The sequence below is a fragment of the Stenella coeruleoalba genome (assembly GCF_951394435.1).
Source record: "Stenella coeruleoalba genome assembly, chromosome: 2".
NCBI lineage: Eukaryota > Metazoa > Chordata > Mammalia > Artiodactyla > Delphinidae > Stenella > Stenella coeruleoalba.
The window spans coordinates 53,962,322-53,987,162 of record NC_137147.1 but is presented as its reverse complement, the minus strand read 5'-3'; the positions used below and the strand labels follow the sequence as shown (position 1 = coordinate 53,987,162).

The 24,841-nt window shown below is 34.3% G+C and overlaps 1 protein-coding gene across 4 annotated transcripts in view; it reads left to right on the top strand.

Moving 5' to 3' along the window:
* Nucleotides 1–24,841, top strand: part of FANCM (FA complementation group M) — a 55,530-nt gene that overhangs the window by 25,353 nt on the left and 5,336 nt on the right. For 3 of the 4 annotated variants that reach the window (XM_079913682.1, XM_079913681.1, XM_079913680.1), the window contains 10 exons: nucleotides 907–1,120; nucleotides 4,914–5,071; nucleotides 6,167–6,322; nucleotides 8,060–9,977; nucleotides 14,372–14,469; nucleotides 14,706–14,774; nucleotides 16,429–16,548; nucleotides 17,280–17,436; nucleotides 20,081–20,187; nucleotides 22,144–22,707. In XM_079913682.1, the coding sequence (XP_079769808.1) occupies nucleotides 907–1,120; nucleotides 4,914–5,071; nucleotides 6,167–6,322; nucleotides 8,060–9,977; nucleotides 14,372–14,469; nucleotides 14,706–14,774; nucleotides 16,429–16,548; nucleotides 17,280–17,436; nucleotides 20,081–20,187; nucleotides 22,144–22,707 (3,561 nt within the window). The remainder of the gene's footprint in view (nucleotides 1–906; nucleotides 1,121–4,913; nucleotides 5,072–6,166; nucleotides 6,323–8,059; nucleotides 9,978–14,371; nucleotides 14,470–14,705; nucleotides 14,775–16,428; nucleotides 16,549–17,279; nucleotides 17,437–20,080; nucleotides 20,188–22,143; nucleotides 22,708–24,841) is intronic. The other variant, XM_079913683.1, reaches the window with a different exon arrangement.

Sequence of the window (24,841 nt, the reverse complement as noted above, 5' to 3'; positions counted from 1 at the left end):
TAAAGTGTTAACTAACTTTTGTAACTGAGTGGGACTATTTCTGTGTCTAAGTGAATAGTTTTACATTAAAGATTTTTTCATTAATTGTGATAGTTTTAAAAAATGGATTTAAAATGTTTTATAAACCCTTTAAAAATCATCCTGAAAAATGAATTTTTCCCCCCAATACTTTTCATGTGATTATAGCATATTCTTATGTAACATCCAGTTTATCTACAAAATGATTCCAATAAATGAAATGTCTGGCAGCTTTTAAAAGTCTATGTATTATCACTGAGTGGAATTGGATTCTAACTAATTGTATTACCTTGGCAACTTACTTAAGTTGAGTTGCCTTAAGTGAGTTGTTAGTTGTTAGTTTAGATATCAGGTGTTAGTTTTCTTATCTGTTAAGTCCGTCATAATGGCCCACATTTGGTGAGTACCTACTCTGTGCTGGACAGTGTTGCAAATGTTTCAAATGCATTATTTTGTTTAAATCCTGTCAACAACCCTGTAAGGGCAGTACTAGTGCTTTTCTTGTTGTATACAGTAAAGAAAATTGACACGTAGAGAGATGAAGTAAAAGCTGAAATAAGAGAATAGTATTTTTTTAAAAAGCAATTGACACTTATGTATAAACATCAGACTTAATCAAAAATAGCAAGATATTAATAAAAGACAGATTTCCTTTGTACAATATAGTTACTAAGTTAAGCTTTTATAATAATGAATTTTGAAATGATTTTCATCAAGAGTTAATTAAATAGGCTTCAAATTTAAGACAACAGATATTCCATTCTTCAAGTATTTAAGTGGATCAGAGTTTACTGTTTAGAATAAACTCAGACTAATATAATAACTGCTTGTCGTGGCTTGGTGATTATTATAGAAATAATGTGATTTGATGTTTATTTGTTTTTGCAGACTTATAATCAAAGTCAGTGTAACAAAAGAAGTATTTATAAAGCTATTTCAGGTAATAGGCAGGTCCTTCATTTTTACCAAGGAAGTCCACGAATGGTTCCTGATGGAATCAATCCACACTTACATAAGATGTTCATCACGCATGGTGTCAATGAACCAGACAAGCCTTCTCGGAACTTGCAGCGAAAGTCATCTATCTTTTCCTATAGGAAGGGTAAATAAAATTTTTCACATTTGAGACATGCATTTGTCTTCTTGTTGTTCATTAGCAGGTCACATATTGATATTTTTCTTCTATGAGAAACTCAGCATACATTCTAGGCTGTTATAGATGTTCACTTTGAGAAGGATAAGAGATGATTAATGTGGCAAAGGGAAGGAGACACTGGCAGTACAGAATGAAAGAAACTCAGTATTGGGAAAATTAAAAATATCTTATCAGCCCAGAGAATCCTCTTTACAAATTGTGGAAAAGAAAGAAAATAGTTTTATTATTGAATAGGCATTAAGCCAATTACAGTGCGCATTGTAAGGAATCCACTGAGATAATACAAAGACAGAAAGAAATTCCACCCTATTCATCCAAGCAGTCACAGTCCTTTACATCATTTTCTGAAGATTAACAGTAACTTGTCCTCATATAAGAGGACAGCACCATTTGCTATATGTTCTTTCATAATTCATTCCAAATTCACCTGGTAATTGAGGTAGCCATTTGTGTTAGCTAGTTGCCTTTATCCAAAGAAATAATAAAACTTCTCTGCCTCTATGACAAGCAGATAAGGACAACTCAGAGAAAGATGCCAAGGCTAATCTCTGCAGGTGTATGGGAGATAGGGACACTATCTTCCTTGATGTTTACATTTCAAAGAGATGGCTCCTAGGTCCTTAAGAAAATCATTTCTGGTTGGAAAGCTGGCTAGAGGCTTGCTTTGCCTTTACAACGATTTGCATAAATATCGAAGGGTTAAATAAAGGATTTAGGAACATTAGGTATCTCTGGAATTGCTCCCAGAAAAAGGGAGGGGGAATTGTTTATTTCCATCTCTACAAAGGAAAAAATATTCTTTCTTTTTTAAAAAAAAATTTATTTATTTATTATTTGGCTGCACAGGGTCTTAGTTGTGGCATGTGGGATCTTTCGTTGCAGCGTGCAGGCTTCTCTCTGGTTGTGGAATGCGGGCTCTAGAGCACACGGGCTCAGTAGTTGCGGTGTGCAGGCTTAGTTGCCCTGCGGCATGTGGGATCTTAGTTCCCCAACCAGGGATTGAACCCGCATCCCCTGCATTGGAAGGCGGATTCTTAACCACTGGACCATCAGGGAAATCCGCCCCCCCCCTTTTTTTTCAATTTATTGTTACACCAGATAGTGGTGAAGTTAGACTAAGTTGTTGGTGATATTGAATCAGTAAGAAAAAAATACTTTGGTGCCAGGGAGCATAGTAATGAGAGTGCTAGCTTAAGAACTGCAGAGATTTTGGTGATATCAAGAAAATATCTGGAACTGTTAGCACTATAAAAATGAGAAACAAAAACTCTTTTTAAAAATTTTATTTAATCTTTAAGGTAAGCTTTTAAAGAATCATAAAATCATGTAATTATATTCTAAGATTTGGAAGAAATCTTGGGGGTCATCTGGTCCAATTACTTACCAAGGTAGGGATGTTTTCTGTAGCATTCTTGTTAAATGTATATCCAGCCTCAACTTGAACATCTTTGTTAATGGAAATCGTATTCTTTTATGAGGGTTCATTCCATTGTTGAATAGTCCGTATAGAAGAAATCCCTCTGTTGAAAAAAACAATCTGGCTTTGTACCTTTTGCTCATTGATTTAGTTTTGGCTTTGCCAACTGAAAAAGAACGCACAATGTAAAAGTTGAGAATTATGTTTTATTTGGGGTATTACTGAGGACTGTAGCCCAGGAAGGCAGCCTCTCAGACAGCTCTGAGGGACTGGTCCAAAGAGGTATAGGAGGAGCCAGGATATATAGGAGTTTTTGCTGAAAAAGAACCCTAGTAGTTGAGCATCAAAAGATTACTGCTAATCACAAAAAACAGACGTCTCAAGTTAATGATTTTAGTGCTTTTTTATGTATGGGAAGATGCAAGAGTTTGGGCTCATTAAAATTATACCTTTGATATACATCTTAACTATCTGGGGCCAGTATCCTGTTTTTCTCCATGCTGAAACCCCCTTGGGGGCAGCTGCAGTGGCTGATGGCTTGATGGCCCCATCATCCTTTGTTTACTGAAATGGCAGGCGACTTTCTTTGCCAACAGCTTCTAGACGCAGAGTGGATTTGATCTTTGGTTTACGTAGGTGGCAGTTCTTCATGTATTTGAAGACAGTACCTCTCAGGTTTGTTCAACTGATTGTTCTACTGGTTTTCATTACCGTGAAGTTTCAAAGTTCTTTCCCTCCTAGGCACCTGCTTAGGACTTACTCACTTAAATTTGTTAATGTTCTTTCCCTTAACTCAGAGCCATTAATCAGTGCTTTTCGGATATGCCTATTAAACCTAATGCAAATCCACTTAATAGGAATATACCTGTCATTTTACAAGACTTTGCTAAATTTTGGGTTAAAATGAAAAGATAGTATGTATTTTGAATTCTCTTGAATTTATTAAAAAACTTGATTAGGGGGCTTCCCTGGTGGTGCAGTGGTTGAGAGTCCGCCTGCCGATGCAGGGGACATGGGTTTGTGCCCCGGTCTGGGAAGATCCCACATGCCGTGGAGCGGCTGGGCCCGTGGGCCATGGCCGCTGAGCCTGTGCGTCCGGAGCCTGTGCTCCGGAACGGGAGAGGCCACAACAGTGAGAGGCCCGCGTACCGCAAAAAAAAAAAACAAAAAAAAAACTTGATTAGGTTGGCATACATTTTTCTTAGTGATCATTTTATTTTTATAAATGTATATGTTTAATGATTGTTTATAAAATGTTACTAGGGATGGATGGTAAAAGTCTAGAACCTGTCCTTTTTTAAAAGTTGAGATAATGTTAGCTCATGTTCATTTTTCTGTGCTTTTTTTCTTCCGTTTTCTCTGATTTTTCAAGTGTCAGTGATTCATCTTGCCAAGATAGTGTGTATGAATGTCATCTTCTGTGTATTAGTATATAATTAATTTGGGCTTAGAGGTCTGAGTTTATTTAAAGTGACTAGGAGAATGGAATACCTTTCTACTTCAAAAGCCTTAGCGCCTCAGATTGCTAAATCTGAAAGGGACCTGAGAGATCACCTAGTTCAAACCCCTTATTTTATAAAAGCTTTCTATATAATATTTGGGACTAGCTAAGACAGAAGCTTCCTGATTCCTAATTCAGTAGTCTTTCTGATTTTTTTTTTTTCTGCCCTCATCTGTATTGGGACCAGAGTTATAGGTTTGTATTTTTTATCCTTTCCATGTTGGTGATTGTTTTCCTTCATAAAGATTATGGAAATTTAAAAAAGGGTTAATTTACGATACATTTTTTAAAAAGTATATTATTATGTCATTATTTAAAGCAGTAGGTCTTTCCTATCCCCTTTCAACCCCCCCCCACCCCATTTAAGACTTTAGTCTTGGCATCTCCCCCACCCCCACACCAGTTTCAGATAACTTTTCCGATAATGTTATGCTAGAATCATGATACTAGTTTTCATCTGTGAGTTATCTGTTTCCTGCCAGGTCTTAGACAACAAAATGGAGAGAGTCCAAAAGAAACCAGGACTGAGAGCCTAGCTGCCTGATGATGTTTTGATAATAAAGTCATTACCAAAGGTTAGCTCTAGATGGAAGGGTGCACTAGTACTTTCAAAGAGGTGAGAGAAGTTTAGGAGATATGTAGAAGCAGGAAGTGATAACCAGAGTTTTTATATGAAGAACACTAATTTTAAGGTATAGAATCAGTGGTTTAGCAGAGATGAGTAGACATAAACAGGTAGAGCATTTGAGTTGATGTCATATATTTTGTGTTTGCCTGGCAGATTTTTTTAAACCTCTTTCAATTATTTTTTAAACTTATAGGAATGAGGCAGAGTAATTCAAAGAATGATTGGTTCTTATCAGAAGAAGAATTTAAATTATGGAACAGACGATATAGATTAAGAGACACTGATGAAATTAAGGAAATAACATTGCCTCAAGTTCAGTTTCTATCTTTACAGAATGAGGAGAACAGACCAGTAAGTTGAACATGTTTTCAGATGCTTTTTATAGCGACTGTGCAATAGCTTTGGAAGTAAAGAGAATGAATGTTCATGATCAGAATGTCAACTTATGTAAAAATTAAGAATGTAAGCAGTGTAAAAAAGAATATTAAAGTCTAATTTGGTAAAACTACTAATTTTCTTGTATTATTGTATATATATTTTTACATGACTGTAATATATTTACATAAGTTCTGACTTTTCTTATTACTTTCTGCATATGAACATGTCTGTGTAGGTGTAATTTATATGATTGTTATGTTGCTCTGCAATATACCATAATTTGGCTCTTTCCCTGTCATGTTTTAGAATTATTTTCAGTATATTACTAATATAAAATTAGGCTGTCATGAGCATCTTTGTACAAACTTGTTTTCAATTTTTGCTTTGAAATTACAGTAAAACTTTAAATTGGATCTTAGATTTGTTTATTTTGTTTACTATGAACAAATTATTGATGAACTTAATGAAAGTCAAGAGAATTGAGCAAAGGTTACATATGAACCTAGAGAACTAGAAAAACAACCTCAAGGAAGATTCCTTTGGGAAGATTTATAGGGCTAGAAATATATGGCTCTTGAGAATTTGTATTTTATTCACTAACAGGGAAGGTGAGAAATGGCAGTAGGCATGAAGAATTGGGATCAGTATCACTGAGAGATTATGACTGCCTCTTTATTTGATTATAGAATATAAATCTAGCATAATAGTAATTTTGAAGCCACACATTTTCTTAAATATTTGCTCTTAACATGGGACTATATAAACAGGAATATGGCGAACTAGTAACTCATATAACATTTATTTATTTGTGTATTTCATTTTTAATGACATTTATTGTTTCTAATTTTAAAAGCAATACATGTAACAGTTATTTTAAAAATGTGTTTAAAAGGACATCTTTGTACTTTATAAAAGTATTTTCTTTTTTCTCCTGAGATTTTAGTTGAAAATACCTAAATGAATTAAAATTATTTATGGTAGGCTATCTGTATATTAAGTATTTTTTTAATCAGTGTGTGAAATCTGAGTATGTGTGTTTTTATTATGTTAAATTTATCATTAATCAAGACTCAAGAACCAACCACTGGAATTCATCAACTCTCTCTCTCTGAATGGAGACTGTGGCAGGATCATCCTTTACCTACATATCAAGTCGACCATTCAGATCGATGTCACCATTTCGTAAACATTATGCAAATGATAGAAGGAATGAGACATGAAGAGGTAGGGTTCTACTGTAACTTTCTCTTGCTGGTATGCCAGTGAAACTAGAATACTTAATCTTTATTCTTCTTAATTTGAAGTCTTTATTATAAGAAACAAGTATTTATTATAAATAATCATAGCTAGACTATTTTTGTTTTTCTATATAGCTTCTTGTGATCTCAGTGAGGAGCTAGTTTTCTGTCTTAGGAGAAGTAGACCTAGTTAGAAGAATGTCATCTGTGAATATTGATAGATCAGAGTAAAATTTTAATATATTTAATGATTTTAAAAAATTTTCTTTTATTTAAAATTTTTTTTTGACCATGCTGCATGGCTTGCAGGATCTTAATTCCCTGACCAGGGATTGAACCTGGGCCCCAGCAGTGAAAGCATTGAGCCCTAACCAATAGACCTCCAGGGAATTCCCATTTAATGATTTATATAAACTGTTTGTAGAGCTAATTTAGGATTATTGTTAGATTGGGATCTGCATAAATGTTTTCTATCATATAGGTTATTTGGTATGTCTCTTTCATCCTGGTGGTAGTTTAGAGATTTAGTGATTTCTTGAGCAGTTTCCTGATTATTCTTCCTTGAGAGAGTCAGAATGATGAACGTATTATGAGCGTGAAATCCAAAATGCCTGGGTTAGAAGCCCAACTTTACCTCTTACTAATTGTGCATCTGTAAGTTACTTAACCTCTTTGTGCCTCAGTTTTATCTGTAAAATGGGGATAATGATAATACTTTCTTCATAAGATTGTTGTGAGGATTAAGTGGCTTAATACACATAAAGCAATTAGAATAGAAACTGGCACATAGTAATTACTCAATAGATTGTAGCTGCTATTTTTATTAGCTGTTGTTCATGAATACATGTAAATAAAGTAATTATTTTTGGACCCCAGCAAAGCCTATGCATCAAAGTAACACATTTATTTAGTGCCTTCTACATGGCATGGTTTGTTCTAGGCCCTGTGGCTACATTGGTGAAGAAGTCAGATAAAACTTTCTATAGGGAGCATATATCCTAGCAGGGAGACAGACATTTTCACATTAATATTTACTGTATTTATTATTCAAATACAATAAGCAATACTTAATTGCTTAAGTCCCTGAAGAGTAGAAGAATCCTGACTAAAGTGGCATTCATGGGCAAGAGGGAAGGATGAGTCAGGGATGGTGGGGACTGTAGTTTTTAGATATAGAGATAAGTAAGACTTGGAAATTCACTAGAACTGTTCTTAGGAAATTTGTTAAAAACAGTATATTCTAGCTTACAGCCTAGAAGACATACAGGTACCATTATTTCAGATGTTTCAAAAGCTGTTCTTAGTTTACCTTCATCAAGAGAGTAAATTTAACATACATATGTGTGTTTTTCATTTATATATATTAATTTCTTAAATATCTACTTTTAGAAAATTAGAATAATTGTTCAATTAAATGTCAGAAGTGAAAAAAGTGTTTATAATCATATTCTATGTATTAATTTGTACTTTCTCCAAATAGTTATCATGGGTCTCTCATGTACTGGGTACTGGGAATACAAAAATATTAACTGATAAAAGATAATTTATGATAATTTTGCAGTAGTGTCATTTCTATTTTGTTTGACTTGGAATAAGTTTTTAAGGTATAAAAGATCATTTGAATAATGTAATATTGTTTAGAAAATATTTTAGCAGAGTAAAACTCATCTTTAGAATTTTTTTTTCTGTTTTCCTATGAATTTTTCATTTTCCTTCTTTATAGGGAGAATGCAGCTATGAATTGGAAATTAAATCTTATTTACAAACGGAAGATGTTAGCTCAACATCTAGTGCTCCCAGGAATGAATATAATCCTTTTGCCAATGGCATCTTTACTAGTAACAAGAAATCTTCATTTACAAAGAATATAAATCAAGGCAAATCACTCTCAATAACGGAATCTGATGAAGAATGTGCTGAAATTTTTAAACAAATTCGTATCAAACCAACTGAAATTGCTTCTCTAAAAAAAAAAGCTTCCAAAGAACTGAAAAAAGATCAACCTAAAAAAGAACATAAGGAGGTTGTTATGGGGCCTTTAGATACTGATGGCAGTTCTACTGCTAAAAATATTTTTCAGGTAGACCTACTAAATGATAAAAGAGTATCAGATACAGATGAAGTTGCTGCCACATGTGCTATCAGTGAAAATGTAGGTAATCGGTCATGTGGATTATTAGCAGATTGTCAGTTTACAAATAAATCTACTAGTTCATTTACTGGAAAATTTTTAGATTCTGGTTATAACAGTTTCAGTGATGAGAAATCTCTTTCATCTAGCTTATTTTTTCCATTTGAGGATGAGCTTTATATAGCTAGAACAGATGACAAATTTTATAATTGTCATTCATTAACAAAAGAGGTGCTAGCTAATGTAGAGAGATTTTTATCTCATTCTCCTCCGCCTCTTAGTGCACTCTCAAATTTGGAATATGAAATTTCTAAGGGTTCTGCACTTGAGAACTTGCTTTTTGTACCCTACACAGAGTGTTTACAAAATGACAAATCCACTTGTTTGATGTCACATTCAACTATAAATTCTCAACAGAATTTAGAATTGAGTTCACTTAAATTTATTACTCATCCTTCTGAAAAAAGTTGTCTTTATGGTACAATTAATGATAAGATTTCTGCTGAACCAAGCTTCTGTTACTATAATAAAGTACATAAAGATATTAAAAATGAACATTTAGTATCCAACCATCATATTCAAATAAACACTGGCCCTCCAAAGTATTTTGTTGAAGAAAAGAATCATGATGTTGATAACACTGGCCTCCCAATATTGCATACTGATCAGGATGAGAGTTTGCTATTATTTGAGGATGTTAATACAGAGTGTAATGATGTGAACCTTCCTCCCTTGAACAGTAAATGCAAATCTTTATGTGTGTCAGACAAAACTGCTCTAAGTGAAATGGCACTGGGCTCTCAGTTCTTAATTTCTGATGAACTTTTGTTAGGCAATAATTCTGAACCCCAAGGTCAAATTATCGGTGATACGAATAGTTGGAAATCTCATGAAGATTTGAGAGGTGTACATGAGGAAAAACTGAAGAATGATGAATATGGTTTTGACTGCTCTAAGGATTTATTTTCTGTTACCTTTGATTTAGGATTTTGTAGTCCAGATACTGATGATGAAATACTAGAACATGCATCAGATACAAATAAGAATAAAATTTTAGATGATCTATCTGGAGGGTGTTTAGACATTAAGGAGATAAATGATGTGAATTATGTTTCAAATCAAGCAGTAATATCAAGAGACCATGTTGATAGTTCTACGAGTGAAACCATTACTAACCCATCAAGTGAAGATAAGCGGAGTCCAACTTTTGCATGTTTTCCAATGAATGCAACAAAAAATAAAGAATTTATGTCTCCTGGTTATTCTCAATTTTCATTGCCAGTAAGAGAGAAAGTTATGAGTACACCACTTTCTCAATCAAACACGGCGAACTTATTTTCTAAGAAGAGAATAGAAATGGCTAGGAAGTCAGATTCCAATAAGGGAAAAATAAATCTACAAAGTTTCAAAGAAACATTGAATTCAACTTTCGATGATTTGGGACTTTCTATAGAAAAGGCTAACAGCAGGGAACAAATCAATCTGCATCAATCCTGCCATTCTGCTAAAGGTAAGATTCCATCTTTATAAAATACAAATCTTTCTAGAATGATTACTTTGGATCATATTCTATAATTTTTCAAATGTAGTTTCTCAGTATATGGTGTATTGAATTAGGTAATCGATGTACTATATATTTCTTAAGTTGATGCTTACTGATCCAGTATTTATTTTATCTGCATATACTTATGGCATGTATGCCATAGGAAAGGTATTATGCTAGGCACTGTGAAATGTAGAAGTGTAAGATTTGGCTCTAGCCCTTTATTGTAAAACACAAACAAATGTGTGACATATACATTCAGATACCAGTAAAACATGGAAATAACTACCAAGTGAATAATAAGATGGCAGACATCTAGGAGGTTCAGAAGATGAAAACATTTTGAACTGGATTAGATTGGAAATGTTGACTTCAAAGGAAGGTTTCCATTTTGGCTCCTCAGGAATATTCATGATTTGGATATGCTGAAAATAATCAGGAGGGAATTTGGATGTTATAAAATGGTGAAAACAAAGGGAAAGCAGGAAAGTGTAAGATTTTGGTGGGATAGTATAAAGTAGAGGATTTATATAGCAAAATTTAGAAATAAGACTGTATTTGGAAGATTGAGATAAGACCATAGCAGATCTATAGGAATCTTTGGATTTCTGTGATTTAATTCTACAGAAAACCCAGAAAATAGATGTTTAGTGTTAAAATGATTTAAGTATCCTTTAGATCCTGTTATAGAACCCAACTCTAGTTTGTGTATAGATTATTATAGCAGGCTATTTATGAATTTTATTCTTTATGGCTGAGGAAAAAGAATAGTTGTAGGGTAAAATGAGAATTTCCTTTGTAAATCTTTTTCTTATCTGTTCTCATTAGCATCAAGGGCATGATTAATGAATGTTTTATTTAAGTTAAAAACTTATTTAAAATAAGTTCTGGAAATACAGTTGATTTTTAAAAACTGACTATTCGGGGCTTCCCTGGTGGTGCAGTGGTTGAGAGTCCGCCTGCCGGTGCAGGGGACGCAGGTTCGTGCCCCGGTCCAGGAAGATCCCACGTGCCAAGCAGCGGCTGGGCCCGTGAGCCGTGGCCGCTGAGCCTGCGCGCCCGGAGCCTGTGCTCCGCAAAGGGAGAGGCCGCGGCAGTGAGAGGCCCACGTACCGCAAAAAAAACAACAAAAAACAAAAAACAAAACTGACTATTCTGCATAATTCTGGAGGTACTCTGACGTGTATTTTTACTAAGTATGTTGCCTGTGATCCTTTAATATTTGCTTTAACACCTTTATATTAAGTCTGTGTTAATGGGTGAGATAATTTTTCTTTGTGTCATATTTGCATTAAAACTTTTTTTCTAGCATTGTACTTAACTACTAACCATGGACAATATAATTCTGAATACATATACATTAAGGAACAATTTATTAGGGAATATTTACTTAGTATTTATTATTCCACTTAACTGAAATAGAAGACTTAGGATAATTTGCCTTGTTATATATGTATACAGTAATAGTTGATTAAAACACCACTAAAGCAGTTAAAAGGAAAGCCTCCTGGAATGACTTGCTTATTGTAGCTGAGCCCTGCATTTAACTATGGCTTCCATAGAAGATAATGAAAAAAGGAAAATGAGTGGAATTATATAGTGATCATCTACAAAAAGGATTTATTCAAGTTTATCTGTCTGGGTAGATGTTTTACTAGTATAGAGTGTGAGGAGAAATTTACTCTGTGAGTTTGTATTTGTTTTTTATTGCTGTGTAAAAAATTACTCCCCTTAAATTAGTGGCTTAAAATAACATCTCACAGTTTCTGTAGTTTAGGAATTTGAGAGTTGCTTAACTGGGTGGTTCTGGCTTTCTCTTAGGGTTATAGTCAAGATTTCACTTGGGGTTGCACTCATCTGAAGACTTGACTGGGCATGTAGAATCTGCTTCCAAGATGGCTTATTTGAAAGTGGGGGAGGGTGATGGGAGGCACACAGGAATCTCTGGTCCATAGCAATTCTAAAATCTAGCAGAGCTGAGATTGGAAGTTTCTTGATTAGTACTCAAAGCCTGCTAATAATTCTCCATGGTTCTTGGCTTTGTACTCTGGAAGCTTGGTTCAATTTTGTAACAGGTAGCACCTGTGGAGTTTTCTCAGCCTGCTTCCTTTTAGTGAAAATTTGGGGATCCAAAGGCCTCTTTTCATTTTATACTGTCTCTGCCCCTTTTAGTTGTAGCTGGCTGTGTTTCTTTGCTTATAATTCTCATAAATCTTTGTGGATCTCTTGTGAATCTTATTTGAGGTTCATTCCATTAGACACTAGCTGTGCCCACAAATCTTTTGGAGGTAAGTCCTTCTCTACCTTTGGCTTCTCCAAAGCCAAAGATGTCTAGAGATAGTTCCTTAATCTTCTTAGAAGGCCTGTTGTTTGAGAGGAAAAGTAAGAGACATCTTTAAAATGTTTGGAGGGCGTTTTATCTGACTGAATGGTACTCTAAGGTACCACCTTTGATCTTTCTGAGGTCTTAAAGCATTTGCAGTTATACCTTCAGCACCATTTGCACAATAGCTTCTTAGCAGTCTTCTAGATTAGATCTTTGCCTGGAACATTTCTTAATTTAATATTGTTTGCCAGCTGGAGAAGCTGTTAATCTTCAAAACCAGCAAGTCTCAACTGTTTCCTGTTTAACAGTACTTTCTTTAGTTCCTCTCTCTCCTTTCACATTTTACTTAAACAGGAAGAAGCATAGGTAATACCTTAAATATTTTGTCTGGAAATCTCCTTACTTAGATCACCTCATTCATTAGGTATATTTTCATTTGGGGTTTTTTTTTTGGCCACGAGGCATGTGGGATCTTAGCTCCCAGACCAGGGATCGAACCCGAACCCCCTGCATTGGAAGGTGAAGTCTTAACCACTGGACTACCAGGGAAGTCCCATTAGGTACATTTTCTACTTTCTGTGTTACCACAATGTTGCTAAACTTTCTGGCACTACATTAAGGATCCTCTTTCCTATAATTTCTAATAAGGTTTTTCTTACTTCTTTCTAAGCCCTCACCCATGGCCTCCTAAATGGCCATTAATCTTCCTACAAACAATTCCTTTGAGGCTCTTCAAGCTTTCACTAAAACTTTCCTCAAAAATCCTTTCAGCTTCTGCCCACTCTCTAGTTCTAAATTTATGTCCACAGTTTTGGGTTTTGGTATGGTAATTCCCTATTTCCAGGTACCAAAATCTGTGTTATTTATCTCTTGCTGCATAACAGATTTCCTCCACAACTTAATGACTTAAAACAACATATATTATTTCACTGTTCCTTTGGACAGCATATATTATTTCACCATTTCTTTGGACTCTTTAGCTCAGAGTTCTGACTACGGATATTTTACGAGGTTGCAGTCAAGTCGTTGGCCAGGGCTACAGTTATCTGAAGGCTTGAATAAGCTTGGAGGATCACATTGCCATTGGTTAAGAGGCCTCAGTTTCTTGCCATGTTTGCCTCTCCATTGGATTACTTCCTCTATTATTATATAGCATTTGGCTTCCTCCAGAGTGAATGAGGCCAGAAAGAGAGCAAGGATGAGACCTCTTATGACCTAGACTTTGAAGTAACACACCTTCACTTCCATTATATTCTTCTGTTAGAAGCAAGTGACCAAGTGTGGCCCACCCTCAAGGGTAGAAGAATTATGATCCAACTCTTGAAAAGCAGGCATATCAGAGGATTTATGAACATATCTTAAAACAACCACAGGGCTTTTATAGAAGGTTTCATAAAAACACATAAAAGGTGTCTTCTGTCAAAATTTTATGCAAGTACAGAAATAGAACTTTAAGTATCTGAAAACTTGAAGGATTTGATTTCACATGAATGTTTTGTTTTTTAACATTCTTTCTACCCACGAATGTCTTGTTCCAATTACAACATTTGGGTGACTACCAATTTTTATTTTACACTTACAACACATATGTATATGTACACATATGTACATACGTACATTAAAAAAATCTTTTCATATATTGTTTTGTAGCCTTCAACTAGAAAGAGAATAAGACACAAAGGGCAGAAAGACTATAGTAGATTTTAGAGATGAATTCTAGAATGAATAAAACTAATAAAATTGTATTTTGCACTCTTCTGGACTTTTTTCAGTTAATTTGTAAAACTGAACCTGAGTTAAATATATGTTTATTACCAAGAGTTATCATGTCTTAATTTCTTCACTGGCATTGTTTTTATTTTTCTGTTTTTTCCCATGCTGATTTTTGGGCCAAATTTCTAAAAAACTATCTTGTTTGAGAGTGAATAAATGTTGAGATTGACAGAAACAATTCTTATTGGACCCATAAATAAAATAGATAGTTGTGGTTGGATAAACTAAAATCTGTTGACCAGATTCATTATTTTTAAATAAGTTCTAGATGAACAGTTAACAAGCAGTGAAAGTGAAGATGATGAGATTTTCCGAAGAAAAAGTAAAAAGACAAAAGGAAATGTTTTGGAGTCCCCTGAGGTGAGTCATTCAATAATCACAATAACATGATCACATAAAGTTTTTTGTTCCTCTTATTTTTTTTTTTGGCCATGCCGCATGGCATGTGGGATCTTAGTTCCCCAACCAGGTATCGAACCCACACCCTCGGCCTTGGAAGCATGGAGTCTTAACCACGGGACTGCCAGGGAAGTCCTTTTGTTCCCCTTAAAACTATTTTTTTTTAACTTTTTACTTTATTTATCTACTTTATCTAGAATCAGAAAAATAGCGAAGTTGATTCTCCACTTCATGCTGTCAAAAAGCGCAGGGTTCCTCCAAACAGAGTAAGTAAATAACAAATAATGTATAGTAATTCCTTTTGAAATAAATATTACAAGAGAAATATCTGTATAGATGACCATAGGTATGTTTGATCTTATGGGTATATGTTTAACAGAAAAATAGATAGTAAATACTATGTGACTGGAATTTCTATTTTAATTTTAAACTCCTTCAAAAAACTATTCCTATTTTTGTCAGTACACTCCAGCAATTCAGATTAAATACCTACCTTCAGATTAAATACCTGTGTAAGATGTTGGGTATACTGTAAAGATTATTTCCTCGTATTGTTAAGTCTGCAATCTAGTAGGAAGGATAGTAAGTGGATAATTTCCATATAATTTTTTAAGTTAAGTGATAAGAAAAGATAAACCCTTAACCTAGACCTTGGGAGTTCTGGCAAGCTTCTTGAAGATAACAGCTTACTTAAATCTTAAAGCATCTGTGGCAGTTAGGGAAGAGAAGGGAGAAAGGAAGGCATTCCCCAACGGCTTAAAGAAGAACACAAAGTGGGGAGACAGCATCTCTTGTGGTTGGATTGTAAAGACAAAAAGTACCAGGAAGTAAAATTGGAGAAAAATCTGGGTGAGTTTTTGGAAGGCCTTATTCTTTCATTTGCTTACTGAATGGGCTTGAAAGAAGGAAAAGAAGGAGTCCACGATGACTCTCTGGTTTTGGCTTGGGCTAGTTGCAGATGTGTCACATCTTTAGAGAAAACAAGAAAGAGTGGTAAGTTCAGTGTTGAACATGTTTGAAGTTCATGTGGGATAGTAAAGTGACAGTGTCTGGCAGGCATTGACAACTATGAGAATGTGAAATCTGGGTCGGGGGGCAGGTCTTAAGGCTAATAGTATTCGTTTGTCATCAGTTTATAGCTGATAGCTAAATTTTGAGATTAGGAAATCTTGTGTGTTTTAATTCTCTAATACAAACTAGTATAATTTGTGCAAAATTAATTGAAAATGCAGTCAGTCCATATTAACTTCGTATACGCATATAAAACTTCATTAGAAAAATTGCTTTAACTTGCTACTTGAACTAGAATGTCTGATTGACTTACTAGAAGTGAATTAAAATATTGATAATGCTGATGCTCAATCTACTTTAACCTAAAATTATTCCTGTTAATTGAAATTATTTTGATAAATTTCTTTTGATTCTTTTGATTGGTTTTATATTATTCTGTAAGAGATATTATAGTAGGTTTCATAGTCAACATTTGTTGTTATATTGGTTTCTTAGTTTGAAAGGACTCATGTATGTTTGGACTAATTTTGATAGCTGTATTTACAGACTTAATTTTTTTTTTGTGAAGCCCTTTAGGGTCTTCTAAAGGAAAGAGTTAAACTAAAAACACAAGTTTTCATCGGATACATTCAATTTCATACAAAATTAAATGAATACTATACTAGTATTACTTATATTACCTAATTTATTATTTTAGTACTTAGAATTACCTAACTTTTAAATTCTTAAGTATTGTGTATTTATAACATGGCTCTGAGTTGTAAGAGCATTTTATTTTTCTAACAAGAAAATGTTAGGTCAACTATTTAAAAAGGAAAAATGAAAACAGAAGCAATAACCCTTGAGAAACACATTAAGATACAACACTCCAATTATATTTTCTCATGTAAGAATTTTATTGAATTTTAGTTAGATTTATCATCTAGCGATGAGAATGAGAATTTTAGCAAACGAGATCCACAGTCAGCAGACTTCAAGGATCATAATAAAAGAGGCATCAAAGTCCAAAAGAGACTGAGTCACCTAAAGGTAAACTTTTTTCCATTTCTTATTTTTATATAAATATACTATATATTTTTTTAATTAGTAAAGAACAGTAGATTTTACACAGAAGTAGATTTTTCTCTATAATTTCTTATAGTAAAAAATCCCAAAATTAAAAAATATTTTGACACGAATTTTACTTTTTGTATTGGAATTAAAATCTTAAGGTGTGGTATTTTAGTTTCTCTTTGTGTTTTGAAATTATCTTGCAGTGTTGTGTTATTTTGAATGACTAAATGAAGAAACTTCAGTGTATTGAGGATTTAATATTCAAATTGAAGAAAATATAGAGACAAATCTGAGTTTTAGAATATTTGCTTTTGTAATAATTATATTGTTTTTCTTATCTCTATCCAATATTCACATTCTTGGAAAAGAATTCTCAGCACCTTTTTGTCTGATCAGTCTTTCTGTGGTACTGTATTTTTCCTGGAAAAAATTAATTAGCTGAAAGACTCAGGAGACTTTATGCTTATTAAGAAACATTCAGCAAGCTGACATGCTGACTTGTACTTTATTTTATTCATAACAGAATTAAAAGAAGAAATTTTAAATAGGTATACTACTTTATTATTTCTTCTTGCAGTTTTCTGTTTTTATTATTTTTGATCTTAAAAGCACTGGCAAGAAATCCATTTTCCAGAACTGTTTCCAGTTATTTGAAGAAATAAAATGATTTTCTTAAAGGCATCTTCCTTTTTTCTCATTTATCTTAGCTTGTAGCTAGGAAGTTTTTAGATGATGAAGCAGAACTTTCCCAAGAAGATGCAGAATGTGTTTCATCAGATGAAAATGATGAGTCAGAAAATGAACAGGATTCCTCATTACTTGACTTTTTAAATGATGAGACTCAACTGTCACAGGCTATAAATGGTAAGTGATATAATGATGCTTCTTTTTCTTTTGATTTTCAATGCCTTTAATGTGGTTATACTTAAATATTCTAGTCAGTTTCCAAAGAACTTTGACTTTAAAGGGAATTAAATTTGTCGTGTGTAAAATACTTGGTCGTTTTCATTCAAATTCTGTTAATATTTGCTTTATGTGAGAGTTGATTGTTTATAGGCTTCTGCTAATTTGCTTATGTCTCTCCAGAATGACCTAGTTGGCTCAATGTCAGATGTTCATTTAAACAAGTATTTAGTGCCTACTATGTGCCCAGTACTATGTAAGGTTCTTGAGAAAGCTGCATCTGTGAGCGAAATGGACAAAACCCCCTTCCCTTATGAAGCTTACATTTGAATGGAAGAAGACAAGCAATATACATAATAACTAAATTATTTAGTGTAAGATGAAAACTTTACAGAAAAACAAAAAGAGTTGAGTAAGATGAAGATTTGGAGTGGCAGAAGTTAGGGGTATTAACAGATAAGCTGCGAATTTAAGTAAGGTAATTAGGGGTAGCCCACATTGAGAAGGTGACATTTAATCAAAGACTAGAAGGAGATGAGGAATCCAGCAGTGTGACACAAAGCTAAATTTAAAACCAGCTGAGACACAAAGCTAAATTTATTAAATTTGCTAAGGTAAGGGAGATCTACTTTTAGAAAACAGTCTCCCCAAACAATGCTTGAGCAGGTCTTCTATACAATATATTAAGAGCAGATGATTCAGATTGGCTTTAATAGAAATGGGAAAGATTGTGGTGGGCTCTTCTGTATTCTTATCCTTCACAAATCTTGCCATTATTCTGCTCCTGCAGTGCCTGATATGATTTGAAACAGCAAAGTTTCCCAAGGTCCGTGACTTTAAAGAAAAAAGGCTTTAAATACAAAATTATCGGTACCATGTCGCCGATACTGATATGATTTGCAGAATAAGGTTTCTTTTGCAGGTCTGTAGTATTGTATAATCTGGTGGGAGAATGTTGATGCAAAGATGACAACCAATGTGAAGGCCCTGAAGCAGGAGTGTGCCTGGCTTGTTCAAGGGAATAGAATTGTGACTGGAATTGAATGAGTGAGAAGGGAAGTAGTTGCAAGTGAGATCAGAGAGTAATGAATGAGCAGCCAGCTCATATTAAGTAGTATAGCTCTAGCTTCTGTGTTAAGAACAGTCTATTTGGGAGCAAAGGTGGAAAAAGAGACCATTTAGGAGGCCATTGCAGTAATCTAATCAAGGAATGTTAGTGGCTTCTACCAAGGTGGGGGCAGTGTGAGGGTGAGAAAGATTGGATTCTGGCTATGTACAGCTGATGGGATTTTCTGATGGATTAGAGAGAAAAAGAGGGAGTCAGTGGGCTTGAGCAGCAGGAAGGACTTTAGTTGCTGCAATTGGGAAGGTTGAAGGGGGAGCAGTTGGGATGGAGAGTAGGGAGATCTGAAACTCCATTTAGAAACAGTATGTTTGAAACGTAGGATTTCAAAGTTTTTTTTTTTTAAGAAAATCTCAAAATCCACATTACCTTTTTTTTTTTAAGCCTCATTTCTTAGGTACTCTTTGCTATATAACTTTAAAAAATGATAGGCCTATGAATCTCACATGAATTATGCTTTGTGGAAAAAGCCATATTCAAAAGGTTACATACTATATACTTTGACTTATATGACATTCTGGAAAAGGTAAAACTATAGCAACAGCAAATAGAATAGTGGTTGCCATAACTATGCATTTGTCAAGACTCAGAACTATACCCTAAAGAGGATGAATTTTATTGTATATGCATTACACCAAAAAAAAATCTATAAAACAAATGAAAAAATATCTCTGAAAGCTCCTTGATTGAGTCCTTTTAAACAGTAAACTGGAAATAAAGATCTCACTAAATTTTGTAGGGATTTATCATGAGTAAGAAGTGGGTAGTTAAGTCAGGAGAATATCTAATAGTTGAAGCTAGCTATGGAATGGAGATAAGGGAAATATTATTCAAAGAAAAGCTTATACATCTTGTCCCAAGAATGATAGTCATTAAATTAGCAATGTTATCCCTCAAAATAACCTGTTAATTAATTTAATCACTCCAAATGTAAGGGGAAATGAGAGACAAAAATTAAAGTTGATTTCTGATTACAACCTTAAAAAAAAAAGATAGGCATAAATTAAAACCTGTGTTTCCTAGTTTTTGCTTGAATGAAAATTATGAAACATACTTACTATTGGTTGTGGCTTTTGATGTTTTTAAGTATAGGTTTTTTTTGCCTGGATTTTTTATGTTTTAGTTTTATAGAATGCTTTCTATAAATCAGATACAGTTCTAAGGTCTTTGTGTACATTTATTTCTCATGAAAAGGCACTCTCCTAATCTTCATTATCAGAGAAGAGAGATAGCTAAGGCAGAGAGCTTAAATAAATTGTCCATGATCACCCAACTAGATGGTCTGTCAAAGGCAAAACTCCTAACTTTGCATTTTTGAATAATTATTTTTAGACATGTTTCAATATATATTAAATATCTTTTGTGTAAAATAGTTCCACAAGTTTTGAATCATGTGAATTTGGGATAGGTCAAAGTTAAACACTTTGTTAGTTTTCATTTAAATAATTTTGCTATTTGAAATTTTTTTTTATCTCTACACAGATTCTGAAATGAGAGCTATTTACATGAAATCTGTGCGAAGTCCACTGATGAACAATCGGTACAAAATGGTCCATAAGAAACATAACAACATAAACATTTTCTCACAGGTATGAACTATAGAAATATAGTGGAGAATTTCCTGGTGGTGGTGTTGAAATATATCCCTGTTAATGAAGCTTTCATTTTGTTTCTAAAATTGGACCATCAGAACTATTTGCAATAATTTCTACCCTGAGTAAGGAAGGTGGGCTAAATGAATTCTCAAAATCCCTTTTAGTCCTAATTTGATCAAATTATCCTTTTGTTAACTTGAGCTAATTAGAATATACTTCTTTAAATTTTTTTTAAATTTATTTTTTGGCTGCATTGGGTCTTCATTGCTGCATGTGGGCTTTCTCTAGTTGCGGCGAGCGGGGGCTACTCTTTGTTGCGGTGCGCTGGCTTCTCATTGTGGTGGCTTCTCTTGTTGTGGAGCACGGGCTCTAGGCGCATGGGCCTCAGGAGTTGTGGCTCGTGGGCTCAGTAGTTGTGGCACATGGGCTTAGTTGCTCTGCGGCATGTGGGATCTTCCTGGACCAGGGCTCGAACCCATGTCCCCTGCATTGGCAGGCGGATTCTCAACCACCGCGCCACCAGGGAAGCCCTAGAATATACTCTTAAGTTGTTTTCCAATTAGGAGAATACTTAAAGGAAGTGAATAGAACTTTATCATCTACTAGTTAAAATTTTAATTCTTCTATGTTGTCATATTTCTCTTGAAAATTAAGTTTTTCATAAAAATGGTATATCCTAAAAACCATAGATTATTTTTCATTTATGGATAACAATTTCATATTAGCCTTATTTGTTTATAAATTGCCATATTCACCTTGGAAATATGGTCATTCTTATCTCTGTACTTTCATTGTGTTTATTATATAGCATTTATCACATTGTTTATAAATTACTATTTATTTTTCTGGCTACTTGCACTAGACTGTAAATTTCTAGAGGGTAAATCATTCTTTTTTTATTCCCAAACTCCTCATTTTCTTCCATAAAGAATATAATCAGAAAGAAGATGTGGTATATATATATAATGGAATATTACTCAGCCATAGAAAAGAATGAAATTTTGCCATTTGTGACAACATGGATGGACCTAGAGGACATTACACTAAGTGAAAGAAGTCAGACAGAGAAAGACAAATACTGTATGATTTCACTTATATGTGGAATCTGAAAAACAAATGAACCAACATAAAAAAGAAACAATCATAGACACAGAGAACAAACAGGTGGTTGCCAGTGGGGAGTTGGGGGAGGAGAGAAATAGGTGAGGGAGATTAAGAGGTACAAACTTCCAGTTGCAAAATAAATGTCATAGGTATAAAATGTACAGTGTGGGGAATATAGTCAATAATTATGTAATATCTTTGTACACATTGTAACTAGACTTATCCTGGTGATCATTTTGAAATGTATGTTATGTAACAGGAACTAACATTGTATTGTAGGTTAATTATACTTCAAAAACAAACAAACTAACTCATACAAAAAGAGACCAAATTTATGGTTACCAGAGGTAGGGGAGTGGTGTAGGGGGAAGGAGAATTGGATGATGGTAGTCAAAATGTACAAACTTCCAGTTATAAAATAAATAAGTACTCAGGATGTGATGTACAACATGATAAACATAATTAACACTGCTGTAGGTTAAATATGAAAATTGTCAAGAGAGTAAATCCTAAGAGCTCTCACCACAAAGAAAAACTTTTTTTTTCTATTTCTTTAATTTTGTATCTGTATGAGATGATGGATGTTCACTAAACTTATTTCATGATGTAATAAGTCAAATCATTATGCTGTACACCTTAGACTTATACAGTGTTGTATGTCAATTATATCTCAATAAAACTGGAAGAAAAAAAGAATATGCTCAATATATGTTAGTGAGCAAGTGACTGACTTAATAAAGTAAGTGAAATAAATATTCAGAAAGATACCATGAACTTAAAAGAATATGTTAAAACATACTGATTTTATGAAATTTATAATATTCTTATTTTGTATTTGTATTGTAGATTCCTGAGCAAGATGAAACCTATTTAGAAGACAGTTTTTGTGTTGATGAAGAGGAGTCTTGCAAAAGCCAATCAAGTGAAGAAGTCTGTGTTGATTTTAACCTAATAACTGAAGATTGCTTTGCAAGTAGGAGTAAAAAATATAAAACCCGACGTGCAGTAAAGCTAAAACAAATGAAGATGAGACAAAACTGTGCATCTTCAAAAAAAAAATTATGCAGAATTATTTTACCAGATGATTCAAGTGAGGAGGAAAACGATGTAAATGATAAACAGGAATCCAGCACTGTGATTAATCCAAGTGCAGTTACCAAGAGTGAACAACAAAACCACTGTTTGAATTTAGTGCCTTCTGGGTCTTCATTGCAGTCCAGGGACCACTCTAATCCAGTTGTTAATCAGTCGCCAAACCAGAGACAACAGACACCGCTTAATTTAAAGGTTACAGTTTCCGATGTCTCAGACTTCAAACCTCAGAGCCGTACTAAAATTGAACCTACCTCATCATCATTCACTACTGTTGATTCACAGAAAGACTGTAGAAAATTTCCAATTCAGTTGAAGGTATGAATCAGATTAGAGAAAAAAAGCCTTCGTATGATTACCAAAACGTTTTCTTTGGTTTGTTTTTCTTTCTTTTGTGTTAAATAACTAGGTCAAAGAAAAATTAGCAAGTGATAAAATTCTTCAGACAAGAAACCAGCACACTAAATTTTATAGCTGATTTGTAGGATGCTTATTTTTAAAATGTGTTAATAGTTTTCTGTAAGGAAACCTGCTAATTTTATAAAAAGGATATAGGAAATGGGCTTCCTACAAGGTAAAATTAACAGAAATTAAAGCTCAGAACTGGTTTCTCCAGATTTTTTCTTTCCCCCTCTGAAGGCTTCTGGTATGTAACTCTCATCTACTTACTGGGGTGAGGAGTTTAGGGGTACCAGCTGATTTCCTTCCTTTGAATTTCTTTCCTTCCAGAATGGTTACTATTGATGAAGTAATCCCTAAAATCATTTTCAGTTTTTAAGAGTTCATAGTTGCAGTAGTTTTGCTAAAATAGGGGTTAAAGTCATAGTAATAGGAATCCCTAGACCTAGACTTAGATTTCTCTTTTATTTCAGGTGTTTCAGCCCATTCCACCTTAGCAACATGCTCCAGTGTCCGCACAATGGCCCTCAAATTGGCATTTCTAGTTGTAAATTATCTCCAGGCCTTTTTTGCACAAAGTTATTTCTGGAAGGCATAATTAGATAAAATTGACTAGATTAAGTCTTATAAATAGATTGGAGAAGAGCCAAATACTTAATTTCCCTGAGCCTCGGTATTCTCAGCTGTATTAGAAAGATAGTAATCCCAAGGGTCAGGGTAGGTAATACTTGCACAGTACTTTCAAAACCAGTAAGCACTCTCTACATTTCTACTTTGCCATGCTGTAACTAAAAAAAATAGATATAGGCTAGTAATATTTTGAGGACTGTGAAAAAGGATAGAGTTTTAACAGAAATGTGTTTTAACTTTTCCTCTACTATCTAATACTATACATATAGTATGATTCTTCTTCAGATTAGGAGGGGAAGGAATTTGAGATAAATTTGAGAAGACAGAAAATAGACTAAATATCCTGTCAAAAACTGTTAGATACTAAAAATGTTAATACTTATTTTGTCATGTGTATTGCAGACAGTATTCCTTGTTTGTCATTTGCCTTTGTTTTGTTTAATAGTGGGTTTTGCCACAGGAAAATTTAACTTTTTTATACAGTTCCAATTTTTTTCTTTATAGTTTCTGACATCAGTGTCATGTTTAAAAAGCCATTTTGTACTCCAAGATAACGAAATATTTCCAATATTTTCTTTTGGTTCTTTAGTGTTCATTTCTTCCTTCATGACATTTATTCCTTTTCTTAAAAAATGGAATATTAAATATATTTTAAAGATTATTCTGAGTGATTAGGACTTCCTCTTTAGCTTAGAATACAGAAAGCTGGAAAGAGCATTGCTCCCATCCTTGTAACAGCAGCCAAAAAACCAGATAATCTACAAAATCATAAGTTTATTTGGATCTGAGGTTGCAGGACAGCCAATTAGCCTGATATCTAAGGAGACAAGTGCCTCCAAGGAGAGACTTGCTGATTTGGGACAGTCACTGGGCACTGTATAATCTGGCAAGAATTCAGCTAAAACATTAATGAATTGCAAAAGGCAACGGGATAGCATGAGCGTTTAGAACCCCTGGGAGTTGCAGAGAGAAGGGTAATTCACAACCACTCGTGGGCTCTTTTCCACAGAGTCATCAGATGGTCACAAGAAAGACTGAGAATCAGAGAAAACCTCCTTCCCAGTGCAGGCCTTGGGGAAGTGACCAGAAGCTACTGTGGAAAAGGCACCAAACCCCATCTAGTTTCTTCTCCCCTATTTCCCCTATGGAGCAAAAAGCATTAAACTACTGGGGGAAGAACAGCAAACCCTACAGCCTCCAGGGCTTAGGTGAAGACCCTTTGCAGATGGAGGAAAGGAATAAGAGAGAAATGCTCTACATCTGAGAAAGGGGCAGGAAAACATCTTGGGCCCAGAGCATTAGAGATCTCTAACCACTGGGGGCAGGGAGAGGGGGAGGATCATTGAGAAGTTCCCACCTCTGAGATCCAGGGACACAATTCCTGCCCAAGACAGGCTGAACCAGGACAATAGAAACCCCCCTC